We start from the raw sequence: 18,123 nt of genomic DNA, 5'->3' as shown, positions 1-18,123 counted from the left end.
ACAAAAATAAAAAAAGATTTTTATATTTTTTTTCATTCAACAAAAGCACACACATCAAAGTCGTGCAATTAGTCTCGTGAAATTAAAATCATTAAAGGAAAATATATGGTGAAAATAAAAAAAAAAAAAACAACAAAACACCTTGATTATCCAATGTCAAAAGAGATATTTTTTTACATTCTTCATTTTTTTTTTTTTTTTATTGTCTTATATTCTTTTTAAAAAAGCCTTGATATTCCCGTTCCTGGAATTAAAAATAATTTTTTTTTTAAATCATCATTGGACCTAATTCGGCAATACCTTAAATGCTTTCATCACCATGACTGGCATAGAGGGTCTCCTCGATCAGTGCGTTTTGTTTAATGAATCATCATAATGCGTTTGTCTCTCGTGTCTCATCATTTACAAGGACAATGAATTCACAGTCATGCTTTAATTTGTCCAACCTTATTTGCGTAATTTTTTTTCTTATTTTTTTTTTATTTACACACAAGGTAAATAAATTAACAAAATAAAATCATAATAATTATCGTATAAATTGGAGTAATTTTATTTTTTACATGTTGATGGATGAATTGCTATTTGCTATATGATAGTATGTTTTTTGCTTTTTTATTTAATTAAAATGTTAATTATTATCATAGATTAGTTTACTGTAAAATTTGAAAATAATTAAAATATATATACACATGTATATATGTAGATGTACATTTTAGGTAAATTGCATTTGATGATACGTGTGTGTATAGGTTTATGATGATGGCACAGTTTAAATGTAAAATGTAGGTCAAAGTCATGTCCTCCATGAAACCAAGAAAGCACAATCTATCCCGCCCTGCTTTAATTTACCTCGATCGACCTTCTCTTACCGTCTTTGCAACTACGTGATGAGCACTTTAATTTATGGATTTTTTTTTTTTTTTCATTCTTTTCATATTATCATTATCATTAAAAAAAAAAGATATTTATCTACCTATTTTAGAGCAATTTAAAATGAAAATAAAAAAAATGTTTATATTTATCTTTGTAATTTAAATATCAAGATTATTTTTATTTATTCATTTTTTTTTTTTTTTTTTAAACTTGATAATTTTTATTATGTTTTCTTATTTGCGACAATTTGTTTATTCAGTCACGTGTTATACAGTTGCTATAAGTACTGTCCAACAATAAATGTATATATTAATTTTTTTTTTTTTTTTGTTCTGGTTCTCACACATTTACAAGATAAACCTGTGCTTTGATGTTTTTTACACCCAAAGAGCCTTGTTTTTCTCACATTAATTGATGTTGTTTTTTTTTTTTCCATCAAAAACTTGCTTAATTTTCGTGTTTGGCCAGGTAATTTTCATTCTTCTTGATTTTTTTTTTATTATTATTTTACTTTTTGATCCTTGACTCGTAACCTCTAATTGCCATCATTTAATTGGCAACAGGAAGTTGACCAGTAACACTTACCGCCTGCATTTCTTTATTATTTATAATAACACTATTAGGAATTTTTTTTTTAAATTAAAAATTAATCAGTATGGGAATATTAAATAAAGGTATTTAAAATACTTTTTTTTTCTTTTTTTTTATTTATATTTTATGTATTTATTCATTAACGTATTTTATAAATCGGTAACCTTGATAACATCACAATCACATTAAAAACTAAAACAGACAAAAATTAAAACATGGAAAAAGAAAAAAAATAAGAAAAAACAAAATTGCAATATAATATATATATTTGTTTTAATTTATATTTTCAATAAAATCAGGGCTGATATAAGAGATTTAAAAAATAATCAAAATTTTATAATAATATATATTTTTTAAGCTATTGTTTAATCATTATCAACACGAAGAAAGTGAAACGACTTTGGCATCAGCCTTACGGCTCGATTTCGAAAGTTAAAACACTCCCGATCCCAATTCAATTGATATTAATACATTTAAAACAATCAAAATAAAAGAAAAAAAAATAAAACAAATTAACTTGAACATTTAAAAAAAAAAAGTTAATTTACTCTCATTAATGTCACATCTTATTTTCTGTCTCATTATATAATTATTTTATTTTTTCAATCTCTCAAAATTTTTTTTATTGAAAATAAAATTAAAAAAAAAAAAAAAAAAACAAATATATATTTTAATTAATCGGTGGAATTAATTCTGTAATTTATTATCTGAACATAATGAATGTGATAACTGAAAATTCAGGCAGTGTTAAAAGAAAATAAATTTTTTTTTTTTTAAATAAAAAAAATTTTTAAGAGAATTATGAGCTCTTCAATGGCAAAAAATTGATAAAATCAATGTAAACATTGGATAACCCTTATTGATAATAATAATTGTAAATATATCTATGTATATATATTTTTTTTTATAACTTTAACGTGATAAAATAATTATAATCATAACAACAAATAAATTGATAATAAATTTACAACGAAATTCATTTCGAAGTTTAACGATGACTATTATATATATGTATACATATTTTATTAAATATATATATATATATATTTATAAATTTACATAAAATTATAAACAATTATTTTTTGTATATAAATTTTCTTTTTTTTTTCTATATTTTATAAATTTTAATTCACTAACTAAATTGAGCCTTGAATATACTCTTCTCAAATATTGGTATGCATTTACAATATATTCATAATCGTATAACAATATATATAAATTTTTATTTTATTTATTTATTTATCATTTATTTAATATATTTTTTTTTTTTATTTTTCTTTTTTCTTTTTTATTGCGACAATTTTATTTAAAACTTTCATACAATCTCGAATATATATTTATTTTACAATTCTTCTATTTTTATTTACAAAAACCAAATAAATATATACAAAAAAAAAAAAAAAAAATTATTATTATTATTAACAATATAGGTAAATGAAGTAGAAAGAAAAATAATATATTTTTTTTAAAAATAAAGAAATTTTTAATGAGCAGCAGGAATTGTTTTTATATTATAATAAAAATTACGGACCTGCCGTGATAATATTTAACAATTATATAAATTTTGAAATGTAAAAAATCAAAAATTAATATCAACGGCAGTTTAATTTTCATAAATTTTGGCTGATGGGGTTGTTTTTTAAATTAATTAATTAATTAATTTATTATTTTCAATGATTACCTTCAAAAAAATCAGCCAAACTTTAAAATATAAAAATAAACTTAAATATAATTAGAAAAATAAAATTGAAATTAAATTTTTAAAGCTCACTTAATTATTAAAACTCTCTTCTAAATTTGACTCAAAAAAAAAAAAAAAAATTACATTATTAAATATAAAGGTACATAAAGATTATACATAGTTAAGGTTTAATATTGCGTTTCACTTTCGCGAGATGAGCCAAGTTGTGCATGTATATAATGTGTATTTGTGTATGGTCTGATCGGGGCGTGGCAAAAACTGTAACGCAAGAACGGACCGAGGCCGGTACTTTCAAACGTATATAGGTACGTTGTTGCAACTTATAAAGTATATATAAGTATGTCCAGAAAAAGATCCGTTGTATACAAGACTCTGGATGCTGTGGGCACCTTCATTTTTATATTTATTTTATTTAACTTTTTTTTTTTTTTTCTCTCTTATTTTTCTCTTATTACATTTCATTTCAAATTTTTTTTTTTTCTTTTTTCATTGCTCATCAAGAGAAAAATAAAAATAATAATTTTTTTTTTTAAAATAACAAATTCATAAAGATAATATAAAGGAAAAAAAAAAATGATTTGTCAATATTGATTGTGCGTTCACCAAGTGTCAATCAATGATTAATGATATCATTATTATTATTATTTTTATATAAAATTTTTAAAAATATTTATACGCCAATCAATAATAATTTTAATACTGCATCAATAGAAAAAAAATATTATTTGAGTGATATGTTTCTTCCCCTTCGGTTAGAAAGTAACAATCCTCTTTTGCGTATATATATAAATCTAGACAAGAATCAAGATATAGATATATTTATTTATTTATTTATATATTGACGTGTAATTGGTAAGTTGAGAAAGGGTTTGGTCCAGTATATAGAAACATTCAGTATATATATACACAAGTTTGATTAAATCGTCGTAGAGAGTTAACACACTCTGAGTGTATATAATATTCATGTGCGGATGTACATTGCGGATATCATTTATATACCTATATATATGTATAGATATATATTGGCCTGGCCACACCAGAGGAAATGGCTCTCGATTGCCACTTTCGTGTACATAAGTAGGCTCTTTGGATGCTGCATTCACTTGGTTTTGCTTAGCACGTCTCCAAGCATAATATCATCATGCGATGTGAGTGAGGTACAAACACATCAACCGTTACAATTTTCCATCTGCCATTTTTTTTTAAAAAATTTTTATTCTTTTTTTTTAAAATATTTATTATTTGTATTATATTTATATGTTGTTTTTTTTTTTTTTTTTTGCTTCTTTACTTTAGTTTAGTTGTTTTTATTTTTTCTTTCACCTCGAGAATTCTGGGCAATATCTTGAAAGCACGTTTCATCCTTCTTCCCACGGATCGCACCCATTTCCTTTTCTCACTTTTCCATGTCTGGCTCACATCCACCATGTAAACCGGAATTATATTTATTACATTTAAAAAAAAAAAAAAAAAAAAACAAATTTTTCAATCTATTTTTAACTTGATTTTTAATAATTGTTTTATTCGCTACGTTTTTTAAAAATCTAATTGACAATCGTTGAACAAATTTGAGATTATATTATTTGTAAATTTTGAAAACAAAAATAATAATAAAATTGATGAAATAAGCTGGTAGAATAATCACGTTGAATCATTCAAAGGTGTCGAGAATAAAACGCCCATCGATTTCTAATCCATTTCACCATCGATTGATCTGATATTTTATCGTTTTTGATCATCAGCCAATACTTGGTTTATATTATATATATATCGATGATTGGTTTTGCTCGAGATTGGTACCTCATCGTACTCAAATATCACTTTCTAGGTCGTTAAATCTAGAGTCATTTGAGCTAACTTCTTGCAACCGGAACGAATTAACCAATTCGTTTCAATCTTTTTTTTTTTTTTTTTTTCACTTTATTTATCTATATAAATATTTTATATATTTACTTGAATTTCATTTCTTCATTTGCTCAATGATATTGCATTTAACTGTCTGTTATTTATGACTTTTCCCCTTTTTTTTTTTTTTTTCTTTTATTGCTAGCTGGACATATTACTCTCAATTTAAATTATATATATATTTTTTTCTTTTCGTATTTATTTCATGATAATGATGACGATGATGGTCAATTGGTAATTTATCACGAGACAATATACTCATATAAAAAATAATAATAATAATGCATAAAGCATTTATACAATTATCATTATTATTATTATCATCAATGATAAATGATTAATTATAATGATAATTTAGTCAGGTATTATTAACTGGTGATAATGGTGGTGTATTTGTATCACGTTGATCATCATGTATACTTTCAGCTCTACTTGCACTACTACTTGATCTTGAACTGAGATTATCACGATCACTAAAATACGATGAATCACCACGTTTATCATCAATATGTAATTGTTGTTTATCATTTCTAAAATCATCATTATTTTTATTATTATTATTAATATTTTTATTATTAATAGTATTATTATTATTATTATTATTTAATAAACCAGAAAAATATGGTATATTTTGTCTTTGTGATGTTATTTTACCCATAAAATTTCTAATTTCTTCAAAATATGATTCATCTGTTCTTGGTAATTGTCCATGATAATGTGTACGTACATCATCTAATATTGTTGGTCCATCAGCATCATGTTTTTTTAAATGTCTATCAAGATTTGTTTGTTGTCCAAAACATCTTTCACATAATGGACATTTAAATGGTTTTTCTTTATTATGTATATTTCTAACATGTCTTTGTAAATTACTTGATATACTAAATGAACGTTCACAATATTTACATTTATATGGTTGTTCACCAGTATGTGTTCTTAAATGTCGAGTTAAATTTGCTGAACGTGGAAATACTTTACCACAAAATTTACATGAATAACGATCTTTTGTTTTTAAACCATTTGTAACATTAATTGTATATGATGGTATATTATTATTTGTTATTGATGACTGTTGTAATGTTGATATTGTTTGACTTGATGATAATGTAGTTTGTTGATTTGGTATTGGACTTTTATTATTACGATGTTGTAATAATGATGATGTTGGTGATGTTGTTGATGCTGCTGTTGTTGATGATGTTAAATAACGATTTGATTTTATTGGTACCATTGTTGGTAATGCACGTACTTGAATTTTTGGAATATCTGATAATTTATGTGAGCTGCTATTATTATTATTACTACTACTATTACTATTATTGCTATTATTATTATTGGTATTATTATTGTTGTTGTTGTTGGTGGTCGAATTGTTGTTGTTGTTATTATTATGATGATGATTACGATACATTGCTTCAAGTACAAGTGGATGTACAGCATGATGTTGAGAAAATAAAACTGAATGATATGGTAATGTTATACCATTTTGATTTAATACTTCAATATCATTTTGATTTTCATCATGTAAATGTTCTTTTTTATAATCAACACGTAAATCAAGTGGTTCACAATCAATATCATTTTGATGATGATTAATTGTTGATGGACATTCTGCTGGACTCATATGTGCTTGACACATTAATGGACTTGATAATAATTGACTACGACTTAAATTTGAATGACTTAAATCATATGGTAATTCATCATTTTCTGTAACACGTACACTTAAAGGATAAATACTTGCTTGTTTTGGACTTGTATGTCCTGTCATTTTACGTGGACTTGAATCTTTTTCCCGCATTGCTGCTGGGTGATATTTTTTATCGTGATCGAATGGTGACAGGGTGCTTAGATATGCACTCATTACACTTTATTTAAACAAAATATTTAATTTGAGCTGTCGATATTTATATTCGACACACTCGAATTTTTTATTTTTCCAGTATGATAATATCTGAAACAATCAAAATAAAACAAAATATTATTAATTTGTTGATTAATTAACAATAAATATATTATTTTGTAATAGATTTGAAATTTTAAAAAATATATTTGTTTTTTTTTTCCATTCTAACGAGAATAGATGAATTTAAATTTAAAAAAAAAAAATAAATAATAATGAAAACATTTTGATTCTTTTGATATATACATATGTATAGAAAGTTTTTATTGTATATTTAAAAAACATTACAATGTTTTTCATTATAAATTTATGATTAATGTAATTATCATATATATATATTTTGATTATTTATTTATTTATTACTCTTTAAATTTGTCTATGACATAGGTATTTTGACAATTTTTGATATATTTTTTTTTTTTTTTTTTTTACATCATAAAATACATAAATCATCTAGTTACAAAATGATGAATGTATTTTTTTGACGTCGGGTGTTAATCACTTGTGGCTCAACCAATATATTGTATATTCATTTAATAATAATAATATAAAAAAAATTAAATTTATGAGATAATTAACTTTGCACTCATCACGTATAAATGTCAAAAATTAAATTAGCCAGTATCAATAAACAGTAAAAAAAAAAAAAAAATTATAATTAATTAAAAAGAATAAAAAAAAAAAAGATACTAATTATTATAACTACTCTAAAATTTATAATCAAAAAAAAAAATTATTATTAATATTATTATTGATTTCGAATTAAAAAAAAAAAATTGTTTATTAAAAATGTCACACGTCAATCGAAATAATCATTTGTGGAAATCTCTTTTGCATATATTTATGCAATTTTTTTTTTTTTTTTTTAATAAATAATAATAGTTATTATTATTATATTAAAAAAAATATATTTAGTCTTTATTTTGATGATATATTGATGCGATCTAAATAGAAATAGTAGTCTGATCATGTATGGCCTATTTTTTTCTTTTTTTTTTCATTAGCATTTTTTTTCAATCAAGTTCCGGTTTATAATAATTTAGCATATTTATAATAACGAAAAAAAAAAAAAAAACGATTTGAATCTTGTCTAGTCGATTGAGGCATTGATGTCTCTTGAGTTTAAAAGTTGAATATAAATATATATTTATAACATTCTCTCATCTTTTTAATACAGCTGTGTATAATTCACTGAATTTGCAAGTTGCTCTTAGCTGGCATTGATGTCTCTATAAAGTATCAGGGCAATCAGCATGATCTCACTCAGAGTGGTAATACAGTATATACATATATATATATATTATAATAATAATATATTTATTGAGACTTAGGTAAATAAGAACCATTCAAATCAAATGAGTATATTAAATTATTCTTTAACAAATCCAACAAGCATCATCAACTATTACATCCCATAAAATTTTCATATAAAAAATATATTTAACATTTAATCACAGAAGTTTATTACCGAGCGTTAAATACACCATATCATCATAATAATAAAATTTATATCTATTACCCATGACACATATATATCTATATATAAAACATTCAAATTAAATTTATAAGAATTTTTTTTTTTTTTATCATCATTTGAAATTAAAATTAAAAATATTAAAATTTAATGTTAATTAAAATTGAGAAATATATTGATCAAATATTGGCATTTTAATTTTAATGATTTTATTAGAGTTTATTTTTTTTTATTTCCCTGATGATGATGATGATGATAGAAAGAAAAGCAAATGAAAAGCAAAGAAAAAAAAATTTAAAAAAATGTATATCTAAAACTGGATACTGGTTATTAATAAAAATAAATAAAAAAAAAAAAAATGAAATAAAATCAAGTCAGCAAGTCTTGGTGATTTTGATGAGGTAAATAACTGGATGTACCGTTGTTGTGGTCTCCAGTTACTCCAGTTAGACTAGACGCGATCGCCCCTGATGCGGCTCCACCTCGATCTACAAATGAAAGAGAAACCTGTCCGCGACGTCGGCACGTGGTGAGAAAAAAATAAAAATAAATGAAGTAAATAAATAAATTGTGATGAAAAATAAATGAATTAAAAAAAAAAAATGGAAAACGGGAACAAAGTGTGTACATACCCATCAACAACAAGGAACTTAAAAAAGAAAAACCATAAAATAAGAAGAAAAAAAAAAAAAAATTGAGAAATATAAATAAAAATATATATATATATATATCTGTAACGCAACGGTGATTGGGTGCACACAGATTCAGTGAGGATAGACAGACAACTCGACAATAGTGAAAATAGTTAATTACAGAGTATCGAGGAATGCGACGATGCCCGGAAGGTAAATAGTGGAAAGTCAGCAGCAATAACAGCAGCAGCAGCAATATAGCAGTAATATATAAAGCAATAGCAATGTTGTATATAGGTCCCTTCTGGGTATATATATATATATGTATTCACTGCTCTACTATATAAGTCGTTTGTAATCAATCGTCAATCGATGCTTTTATTCGTTCAACATGAACGAATTTGGTCATCATTCTCACTATACACACGCATTCAACTATCAAGATCCAAATGAAAGTAAATAGATCTATGTCTTATTACAATGCACTCTAAGAAAATACTTATTATTTTTTTTTTTTACATTTCATTTCATTTGATTAAAATTATAACATAAATTATACATCAAAAAAAAAATATAAACTTGAAAATAATATATTTTTTTTTAAATCTGAATGGGACGACAATTGAAATAGATAATTTTTTTTTTTAACAAATTAATTTAGCTTAATTTGCTTTTTTTTCTTCTCATTAAAATCATTAATTAAATATATATAATAAAAAATAAAAATCAAGTAAATTAGTATGATGATGATGATTGAATCATAAAAAAAAAAAAAAAAAATCCGTGAAAATATATAATAATGATAATTTGAGATGAAAAAAAAAAAAAAAAAGTTGACATATGAAAGGTACAGAAATTTAGTGTTCACTTGAAGGCCAGTTTTATTATTATTAAAGAGATCCAGTTTTTGGTTTATAGAAAGTTTGTGATGAGCCATCAGGGCGTGGTTTGTATCACGTCCTTGGTATGATTTCTCCCTCGGCATTCACCTATACACAACAGTGATGCTGACTATAAGTAACAAGTCCAAAAGATTTTTATTTTTTTTTATTTTTCATTTTATTGAAGAAAATAAATTCACGTTGCATGAGATGCAACAGTTTAAATCCCATATATATATATATATATATATGCCATTCACTAAAGTGCATATAGATATAGATTTATGCTGCATCAACTCATTTTTCTCATGTATATATATTGGTAACATGCAAAATGGCCTCGCCCATCATTGCTTCAATGTATGTAATATCATCAGTGTGGTGACTTGAATGCTTGCAATTTCAATGTTGCTTCCAATGAAATATATATAACATCTTGTCAAACTACAGAGCTCCAGTTAAAGATGTGTATTTATATATAAAAAAATAAAAAAAAACAGTAAGAAGGAAGGAAGAATCAAGAAGACCCGCTACTTGAATTTAATTTCTTTGCCATTATAATCAACATATTCAGAATTCACTGGGATACTCATCACTCTTTTTCTCTCTTTTATTAAATTGCCCAATGGCAATTTATATATAACACACATTTTGGTACATATTAAACTACCAGAATGCTTCTGTTCACGCTTATTTTTTTTTTTTCATTTTTTATTATCTTTTTTTCTTTATACACTTGTTTCTTGTAATTTTTTTACAAGTTGAATTGTTATTTCTTCTTTTCTTTTTGCTTTTTTTTTTGCATCCATTATCGTATTTTTGTTTTAAAAAAATGTGATGTAATTGCGAGGCGTGGTATTTATAATTTTCTTTTTAATTGTTCCTTTCACTTTTTGCTGAAAACGAGACTTTTATTAATTGTCAGGTCTTTGTCTTAATTATTATATATAATTTGAACTTTTTTTTTTTCTTTTTTTTTGATCTCATTTTTAAGTATCATATATACATATATGTATCTTGCGTTTTTTTTTCTTTTGCATATTTTTTTTAATCAGGTGATATTGTGCTTTTTTTTTTTTTAAAGAAATTAAATCTGGAATTTTATTATTATTTTTTTTTCATTCAGTATATATAATAATTATCATGTTTTTAATCAGTTTATGATGGATGTTTTTGATTGATATTTAATAAATAAAAAAAAAATAAAAAATAATATTTATATATGATATACAAGTTGGAATGAAAGATGCAAGATATACATATAAATATTGGATGAGGCTGGTTGGTTGACTAGTACACATGGGTGATAATCCGTGACGATTATAATTTATTATGCGTCCTGGTCTTCATGAGGCTAGATGTTCTCATGTCAGCGTATTTAAACTACCCACACAATATTAATATATGCAACAGAGAGAGAAAAAAAAAAAACGATAACCAATAAAATTAAATATGAATAGTCAGACAAGAATGAGCTAGAGATCATCATAACACAAGACAACCTTGCATAAAAATATCAATAAAACTATCCCATGAAAAACAAAGTATCAAAGTTATTTAATTCATTCTATAACTATATTATTATAACGTGAGAAATTTATATATACATTAATCGATTTTTAAATAATTTATTTTAAATTATCTGACAATATTAAATTTATCATAAATTTTCATTTTAATAATAATAAAATAATAATATGTTGTTATTATTATTATTATCATTTTATATTTTAATTTTATTTCAATTGCAATCTCAACACGTGTTTATGTTGTTGTCGATTTATCATGACAACCAAGATACAAGATTGAAACTCAATTCAAAAAAAAAAAAAAAAAAAAAATTATATCAAGTCCAGTATATAAAAATTATCAAGAGAGAAATCCTAAGGAACTAGAGATGATAAAAAAGGAGAAATTCCCTTCTAACTGTATCAATTTATCCCCTCTTATTTACTCTTATTTATTTTCATATATATATACCTTCACTATATGTGAATATATATATATTTTTTTGTATTTATTTTGCATATAAATTTGGATAAGTCGTAGACTTCCGTCAATTTTTTACAGACAGACTGACCCTAATAGGCGTGAGTGTAATTTTAAAGATGAATAAAATATTTATTATTTAAAAACAATGGTGTGTGATGATGACATTTTAAAATAAACAATTTATATTTTTTTTTTTTTCATAATTTTGATTATAATTTGCAATCAGTATCATCATCTTTATTGCATTCATATTATCATCATCATCATCATTATTTATTTTCACAAACAAGTTTAACAAGTTTTTAATAATTTAAAAAAAAAAAATATAAATGAACCAATTTTGAAACATTTAATAAAATGTTTCAATTTTATTTTTGCGGCATGATAAAAAGAAATAAAAAAAAAAATATAAAAATGAACCTGACATAAAAGACAAGATTATTTCGTAATTCTGTCAATAACAATTTAGAGAATCATTAAAATCAATCGTGTAGTTTGCACAATGTAGAAGTGATTCAACAAAATGACCCGATGACCTCATCCTTGTTACAATATAAAACAAAATAAATAATAAAAAAAAAAAATGAGTCAACAAATCCGAGTATGGTTTTGATAAAAAAGAAGAAGAAAAAAAAAAGGTGAATTTTAATTTTCATGAGACCAGGGCAGTGCCACTGTAAGTTTGTATAACAAACGGCATTTATGGATTTGGTAAAAGGAGGTGCAGCAATTTTCAAGAAAAAAGAAGATGACGATGATGATGACAATGGAGAACTGTTTCTCACGGAGTGCAGTCAACATGCATCTGATGGTAGCTGGTTCGTTGGGTGTGACACAAATACACAAATACATTTATACCAAAGACACAATCTAGATTATAATACTGGAAGAAAAAATAAAAAATATATAAGAAAAAAGAAAGACAAGATCAAATGTTACAGTGGTATAATTTAAAATATATATGTACTTCTTAAACCTCTGGCGACGACCAACGGATATCCGAGTTTTCGAAATCAAAGAAATGAAAGGTAACACATGCATATTCTGAGCATTCAACTCTCCATATTTTTTTTATTTTTTATTCATCAGCCCAAGGGAATATAAAAAAAAACAAAATAATAATAATCTTGATGGAAAGTCTATTGATTCATTTTATTCTTATGCTATCATGCTAATTGAAAAATCAAATTTACTTGCGATCAAAACTGTTTTATTCGTTTTTTTTTTTTTTTTTTTCGTTTTATTTAGCATGTTTGTTTATTTGTGCATGCATAAATATATATTTACCATTATTTGATATAGGTATAAATATTAACTGATTAATTTTATTTTTTTTAATTCTTCTAAAATAAATTTCATTATTCAATATTTTTGAATGATGAATTTATTAAATAAAAATTTGAACTTTAACCACAAATTAAAATAATAATAATAAATTATAAAATGATTTTGTTGCGCTGATACTGAGAATTTTTTTTACTATTACAAGTATATATTTTATAGTTGTGTTGTGATCATTCTTATTGTGTGTATTTACTTTGGTGCTCATGAAATATTCACGCAGTATATATACGACGAAATCATCGTTTGTTAGTCAACGCAATACTGCTATTTTGTTCTTCTCTATTTATTTCTATTTATTCAATTTTATTTTTTATCTGATTTTCTCTTCCTCATTCTCCTTATTTCTCTATTTTCTTCAATCGCTTGTTACATATATACACTTATTTTTTACAATAACTTTGTTATGCTACATGTTGTTTATTGTAATTTCTGGTCCATTTCTTTACCTTTATTTGGCTATATCACAGTATAAATCAATTTGAAACGACTTTTTTTTTTATTTGTATATTCAAAAATATATAACTATTATAATAGAGCCAATAACCTCGAATGAAAACTTTTCGGTTCAATAATTTTTTGACTGTTAGTTTCTATTTTTTTTTTTTTTAAATTTATTTTTCTCACCTCTTTTTTATTTCTGTCATGACGATGGTCATTTAAATTGCAGAAATATATACTGGAATTTGTTATGCAATAAAATAATAATAATAAAAGATGTCTTGATCATGGGCGAGAATAGAAGTGATTGAAGGATTTATGAAATCAACTGGATCGCGTGGTAGGCAATGTATAAACATTCATTTGCACACGTGATCTAATGATAAAAAAAAAAAAAAAATATTAAAAAACAAGATATTTCTACACGTGTCATATAACTCGCATCAGCAACACCATCTCATAATTTATTTAATTTTTTTTTTTTTATTTTAATAATAAATATACATCAGATCAATCTTGAGTAGAAAAAAAAAAACGAATTAAAAAAAATGTCACATCATTTGACTTGGAGAATAAATGAAATCTTCTCGATCCAGTTATTGGTGTATATACCCAGAATGATATTTTTTTTTAATCTTGTTTTTATAAACTCTTTTTTTTTTTTATTATTTTCTTCTTTTCTTTTGAGGCTGTTATATTTGTGTATATAACGGTAACCAGCCGAATCCTATTGTGACTCAAAGATCAAAGATAAACACGCATTTATGGTAATAAAATCGTTGATCCCATTTTTTGAATTTCTTGAGGAAACAGTTTAGCAAAAAAAAAATACATATTTATTTAAAGTAATTTTTTGTATTTTTTATTATTATTTATTATTTTATTTTTATTTTTTTTCTGCAAGTGAATTAGTGTGTTGACTTGTAGAAAACATTAACGTGTCATCTCGATCGTTTTATTACCATTTTGCACCAGACATTTGACTCAAAGAAGGTATCCAAGCACGTCATTGTTTTTTTTTATTTATAACATTTTTTTTTTTCTTCTTGTTTTATGTATGTATATATTTTTTTATTCATATTCTTCATCATGAGAATATTTCACACGATTGTTCATTCTCGTAATAGTCAAAGGTATTAAAAGTTTAAAAGAAAAAAAATAAAACTGACACGTTTATATATCGGTGATCGTTATGATACATTTAGCAACTTAAATAACACCATTTAAAATTAAATGAAAAAAAGAAAATTAACATGACAAATTGTGCTAACATGAAAATTATCAGAAATATTAAAATTAATGATAACACATATTGATTTTGATGTTGTTGATATAGATTGTTTTTTTTTTTTTTTTTTTTAAATTTATATATAGGATAAAATTTGTGTGTGAATTTATAGATTTTCTCATCGACTTGAAATTTATGTATGAGGAAATACATGCGGGAGTGGCATATTGCCTTGCAGAAAACAGTCTTGTGAACATGGTGTTTGGTGTTTGAGACTGTTTTACTCTTGGGTGATACAAGAATAAATGTGTGGGTGGCTTTATTTTTATTTTAAATATTTTTTTTGTTGATTAAATTCATCTATCGAATATTTCATCTAATAAATAATTTTTACAAGCGATGAATAAAATATATTTTACAAAAGACCAAAATGTCATGTATAAAATATTTTATCATAAATTTAAATAACAGCGGGAAATTTTTTAAAAAATTCAACTTTCTGCATGTTGTTTATTAATTCACATAATTAATTATATATTTTTTTAAATTTAAAATAATATAAAAATAATTTTTACCTTTATCGTCATTCCATTAAGACAGCTTTTTTTTTAAATGAGAATTACATTTGTCCAGTTCCAAGATATTAAAAACATGCCAAATATTCCAAGACTCGTGCGTTTTTTAAATTAAAAAATAATAATATATATACACACTTTTTAAAATTTCACTATGTCACAAATATTATCAAACTGTCAATATCCAAATAACAATAATTATTGTTCACCGCACAAATACGTGATTAATCACATTCTTTATAACAATTTTTTTAAAAAAAACAACAAAATGTCACATAAAATTTAAAACAATATTAACAAAATAATATTAATAATATCTTCAAGTTAAGAAATTTATTAAAATCCAACTTGTTGATGTTGACGTTCTTCCAGTACAGCCCGTTAATCCACGTGTCTTTGACAGAAAATATCTTCTTTTTTTTTTTATATATTTTTAATAATTTTTCATTTGATTTTTATTTTATAAAAAAAAAATTAATAAATTCACGTTAATTTTGATAAATTAAAATTTTTTTCACAGTAAATAAATTTAAATTTGACAATATAATAATGATGATGATGATGATGATTATTATTAAATAATATAAAACGAAGAAAAAAAAAAAAATAAAAAATAACTTGAATTTATTTTGTTTGATCAACAACAATAAATTGTTGAATTTTTAATTAAACAAAATTTATATATTTAAAAACACAACACACCGGTGTGTTTATTTGACCGACCGCATGGATGAACGTCGTGATGTGGAATAACCGTAAGATACGTTGGTAAGGTAAGTACTCCACTACTCTAAAGAGACTTGGATTGGAGTAGCCAAGATGAGAGGAGCCAAGGAGAGTACAACCACGCCGGCACGCGACCCGACAATCCCTACTTTTTAACAATTCACATTATCCAAAAAAAAAAAAAAAATAAATCTGTTTTTTTGTATATATAACTGACTGAAGTTGTAACGAAAAACTAGAGCTTCACATAAGGTTGATTTGGCTTTATCAAGATTCCCAAAAGTAACAAAAACTATTTTTATTATAAAAATGAATAAATTGATATGATGATTAGAATAATGATGATGATGATGATTATGATGGTAGTGATGGTGGTGGTAGTAATAGTAGTAGAAGTAGAAGATGAAATAGTTGATGGTGGTGGTGGTAGTAAATACCTTCTATATCTTTTACCACTTAACGTAACGCCCAGCCTCCACTTGAGAGACACAAAACACACCAAGATATCATACAATACTCTTATACACTCAACTCCCACTTGTTTTTATTTAAAATAAAATATATACAAAGTATAACTGTGTACCACCGCCTTTTGCTTGATCATACACAAATGAAATGAAGTCTCCTTTGAGATTTTGTAAAAAAAAAAAAAAAAATATATATGTACCTCCCATATACTATCACCACAACTAATTCAACATTTGCAACTGTATTGATACCCCACTACAATAATAATAATTTTAATAATAATAATCATCATCATCTTACTAATACTACAACAAAAAATATCACACTAACATCATTTTACTTTATCATCTTGGAGTGTATGTATCCTCGCATATATACTGAAAGGATAACTATATACTTACACCCAGTCACCCGAAGCAGCATTCAGTCAGTTAGCCTAGGACCTGGACTTCATTCGGACATTCATGCTTATTTATTTATTTTATTTTTTTCTTTATTATATTAACAACTTTGTTAATATATATATTTTTTTTTCTTCGTCTTTATCATCTTGACCAACAACAACAACAAATGTAAATGACAAATTATTTTTACAACTTTAACCTCGGACTCGTTGTTACGGTTTTCTCGTATAATTTTTATTTTTTCCTTTTTTGCCAATAAATTTGTTCATTGTTTCCTTGTTTTTATTGTTTTTTTTTTCTTGCAATTATGTTTGTTTCTTTTGTCAGTTAGTTGAGGTAGTCAATATGAATTTCCGGTATTTGTATTATTAATTAATATAAATGACAAATTAATGATTAGAAAATTATGTCTTGTATAAGATGAAATTCATCGTTTTTTATTTATTTATTTAAAATTTACATTAGCTTGAAAAATAAATTATGTATCACTGTTTTGTTTTTTTTTTTTTAACTTATTGGGATTGTAAATTGAGGAGATAAATATACACTACATACCCGCATACTGGAATTTTTTAATATAAAAGACAGTAAGGATCACATTATTCGTGCACCATCAGGTATCGCATGGACCTCTTGATTCCCGTTCTTGTTTCCATGATATGTTGCGCAATGAACAAACAGCCAGGAGATCTAGAGCGTCTTGACACAGTTATTATCTGGTCTTATGGGCGTTGCAAGTAAAAGCAAGTTGAGAAAATGAAATAAACTTTTTAAATAAAAAAAAAAAAAATATATAAATAAAATAAAGAACAGCGTAAAAACAAGAAATTGAACAGAGGACCCGTTAATTCTAGAATTCTATCATTTAGATCTTTTCTTTTTTTTTTTTTTTTAATCTAGTTTTTTTTTTTTATCTCTTGTCTGCATGACATTTCGACACTGTTACAGTCGACTTGGTACAAAGATCAAAAAACGCACGTGCAGGTG

At 24.4% G+C, this 18,123-nt stretch overlaps 2 protein-coding genes across 3 annotated transcripts in view; one reads left to right on the top strand and one right to left on the bottom strand.

Moving 5' to 3' along the window:
- Window positions 1–18,123, top strand: part of LOC122853986 (protein phosphatase 1 regulatory subunit 7-like) — a 71,083-nt gene that overhangs the window by 1,113 nt on the left and 51,847 nt on the right. The gene's annotated exons all lie outside the window — the stretch shown is intronic.
- Window positions 4,430–16,351, bottom strand: LOC122853849 (MDS1 and EVI1 complex locus protein EVI1-B-like). The gene is made up of 2 exons (XM_044154264.1): window positions 15,539–16,351; window positions 4,430–7,025 (listed from the first exon to the last, which is right to left on the bottom strand). The coding sequence occupies exon 2, from the start codon at window positions 6,933–6,935 to the stop codon at window positions 5,430–5,432; it is 1,506 nt and encodes a 501-aa protein (XP_044010199.1). The 5' UTR covers window positions 6,936–7,025; window positions 15,539–16,351; the 3' UTR covers window positions 4,430–5,429.

The sequence above is a fragment of the Aphidius gifuensis genome, linkage group LG1, assembly GCF_014905175.1.
Source record: "Aphidius gifuensis isolate YNYX2018 linkage group LG1, ASM1490517v1, whole genome shotgun sequence".
NCBI lineage: Eukaryota > Metazoa > Arthropoda > Insecta > Hymenoptera > Braconidae > Aphidius > Aphidius gifuensis.
Note: the sequence above shows the minus strand (reverse complement) of the source record. Positions and strands in the feature narration are given on the sequence as shown.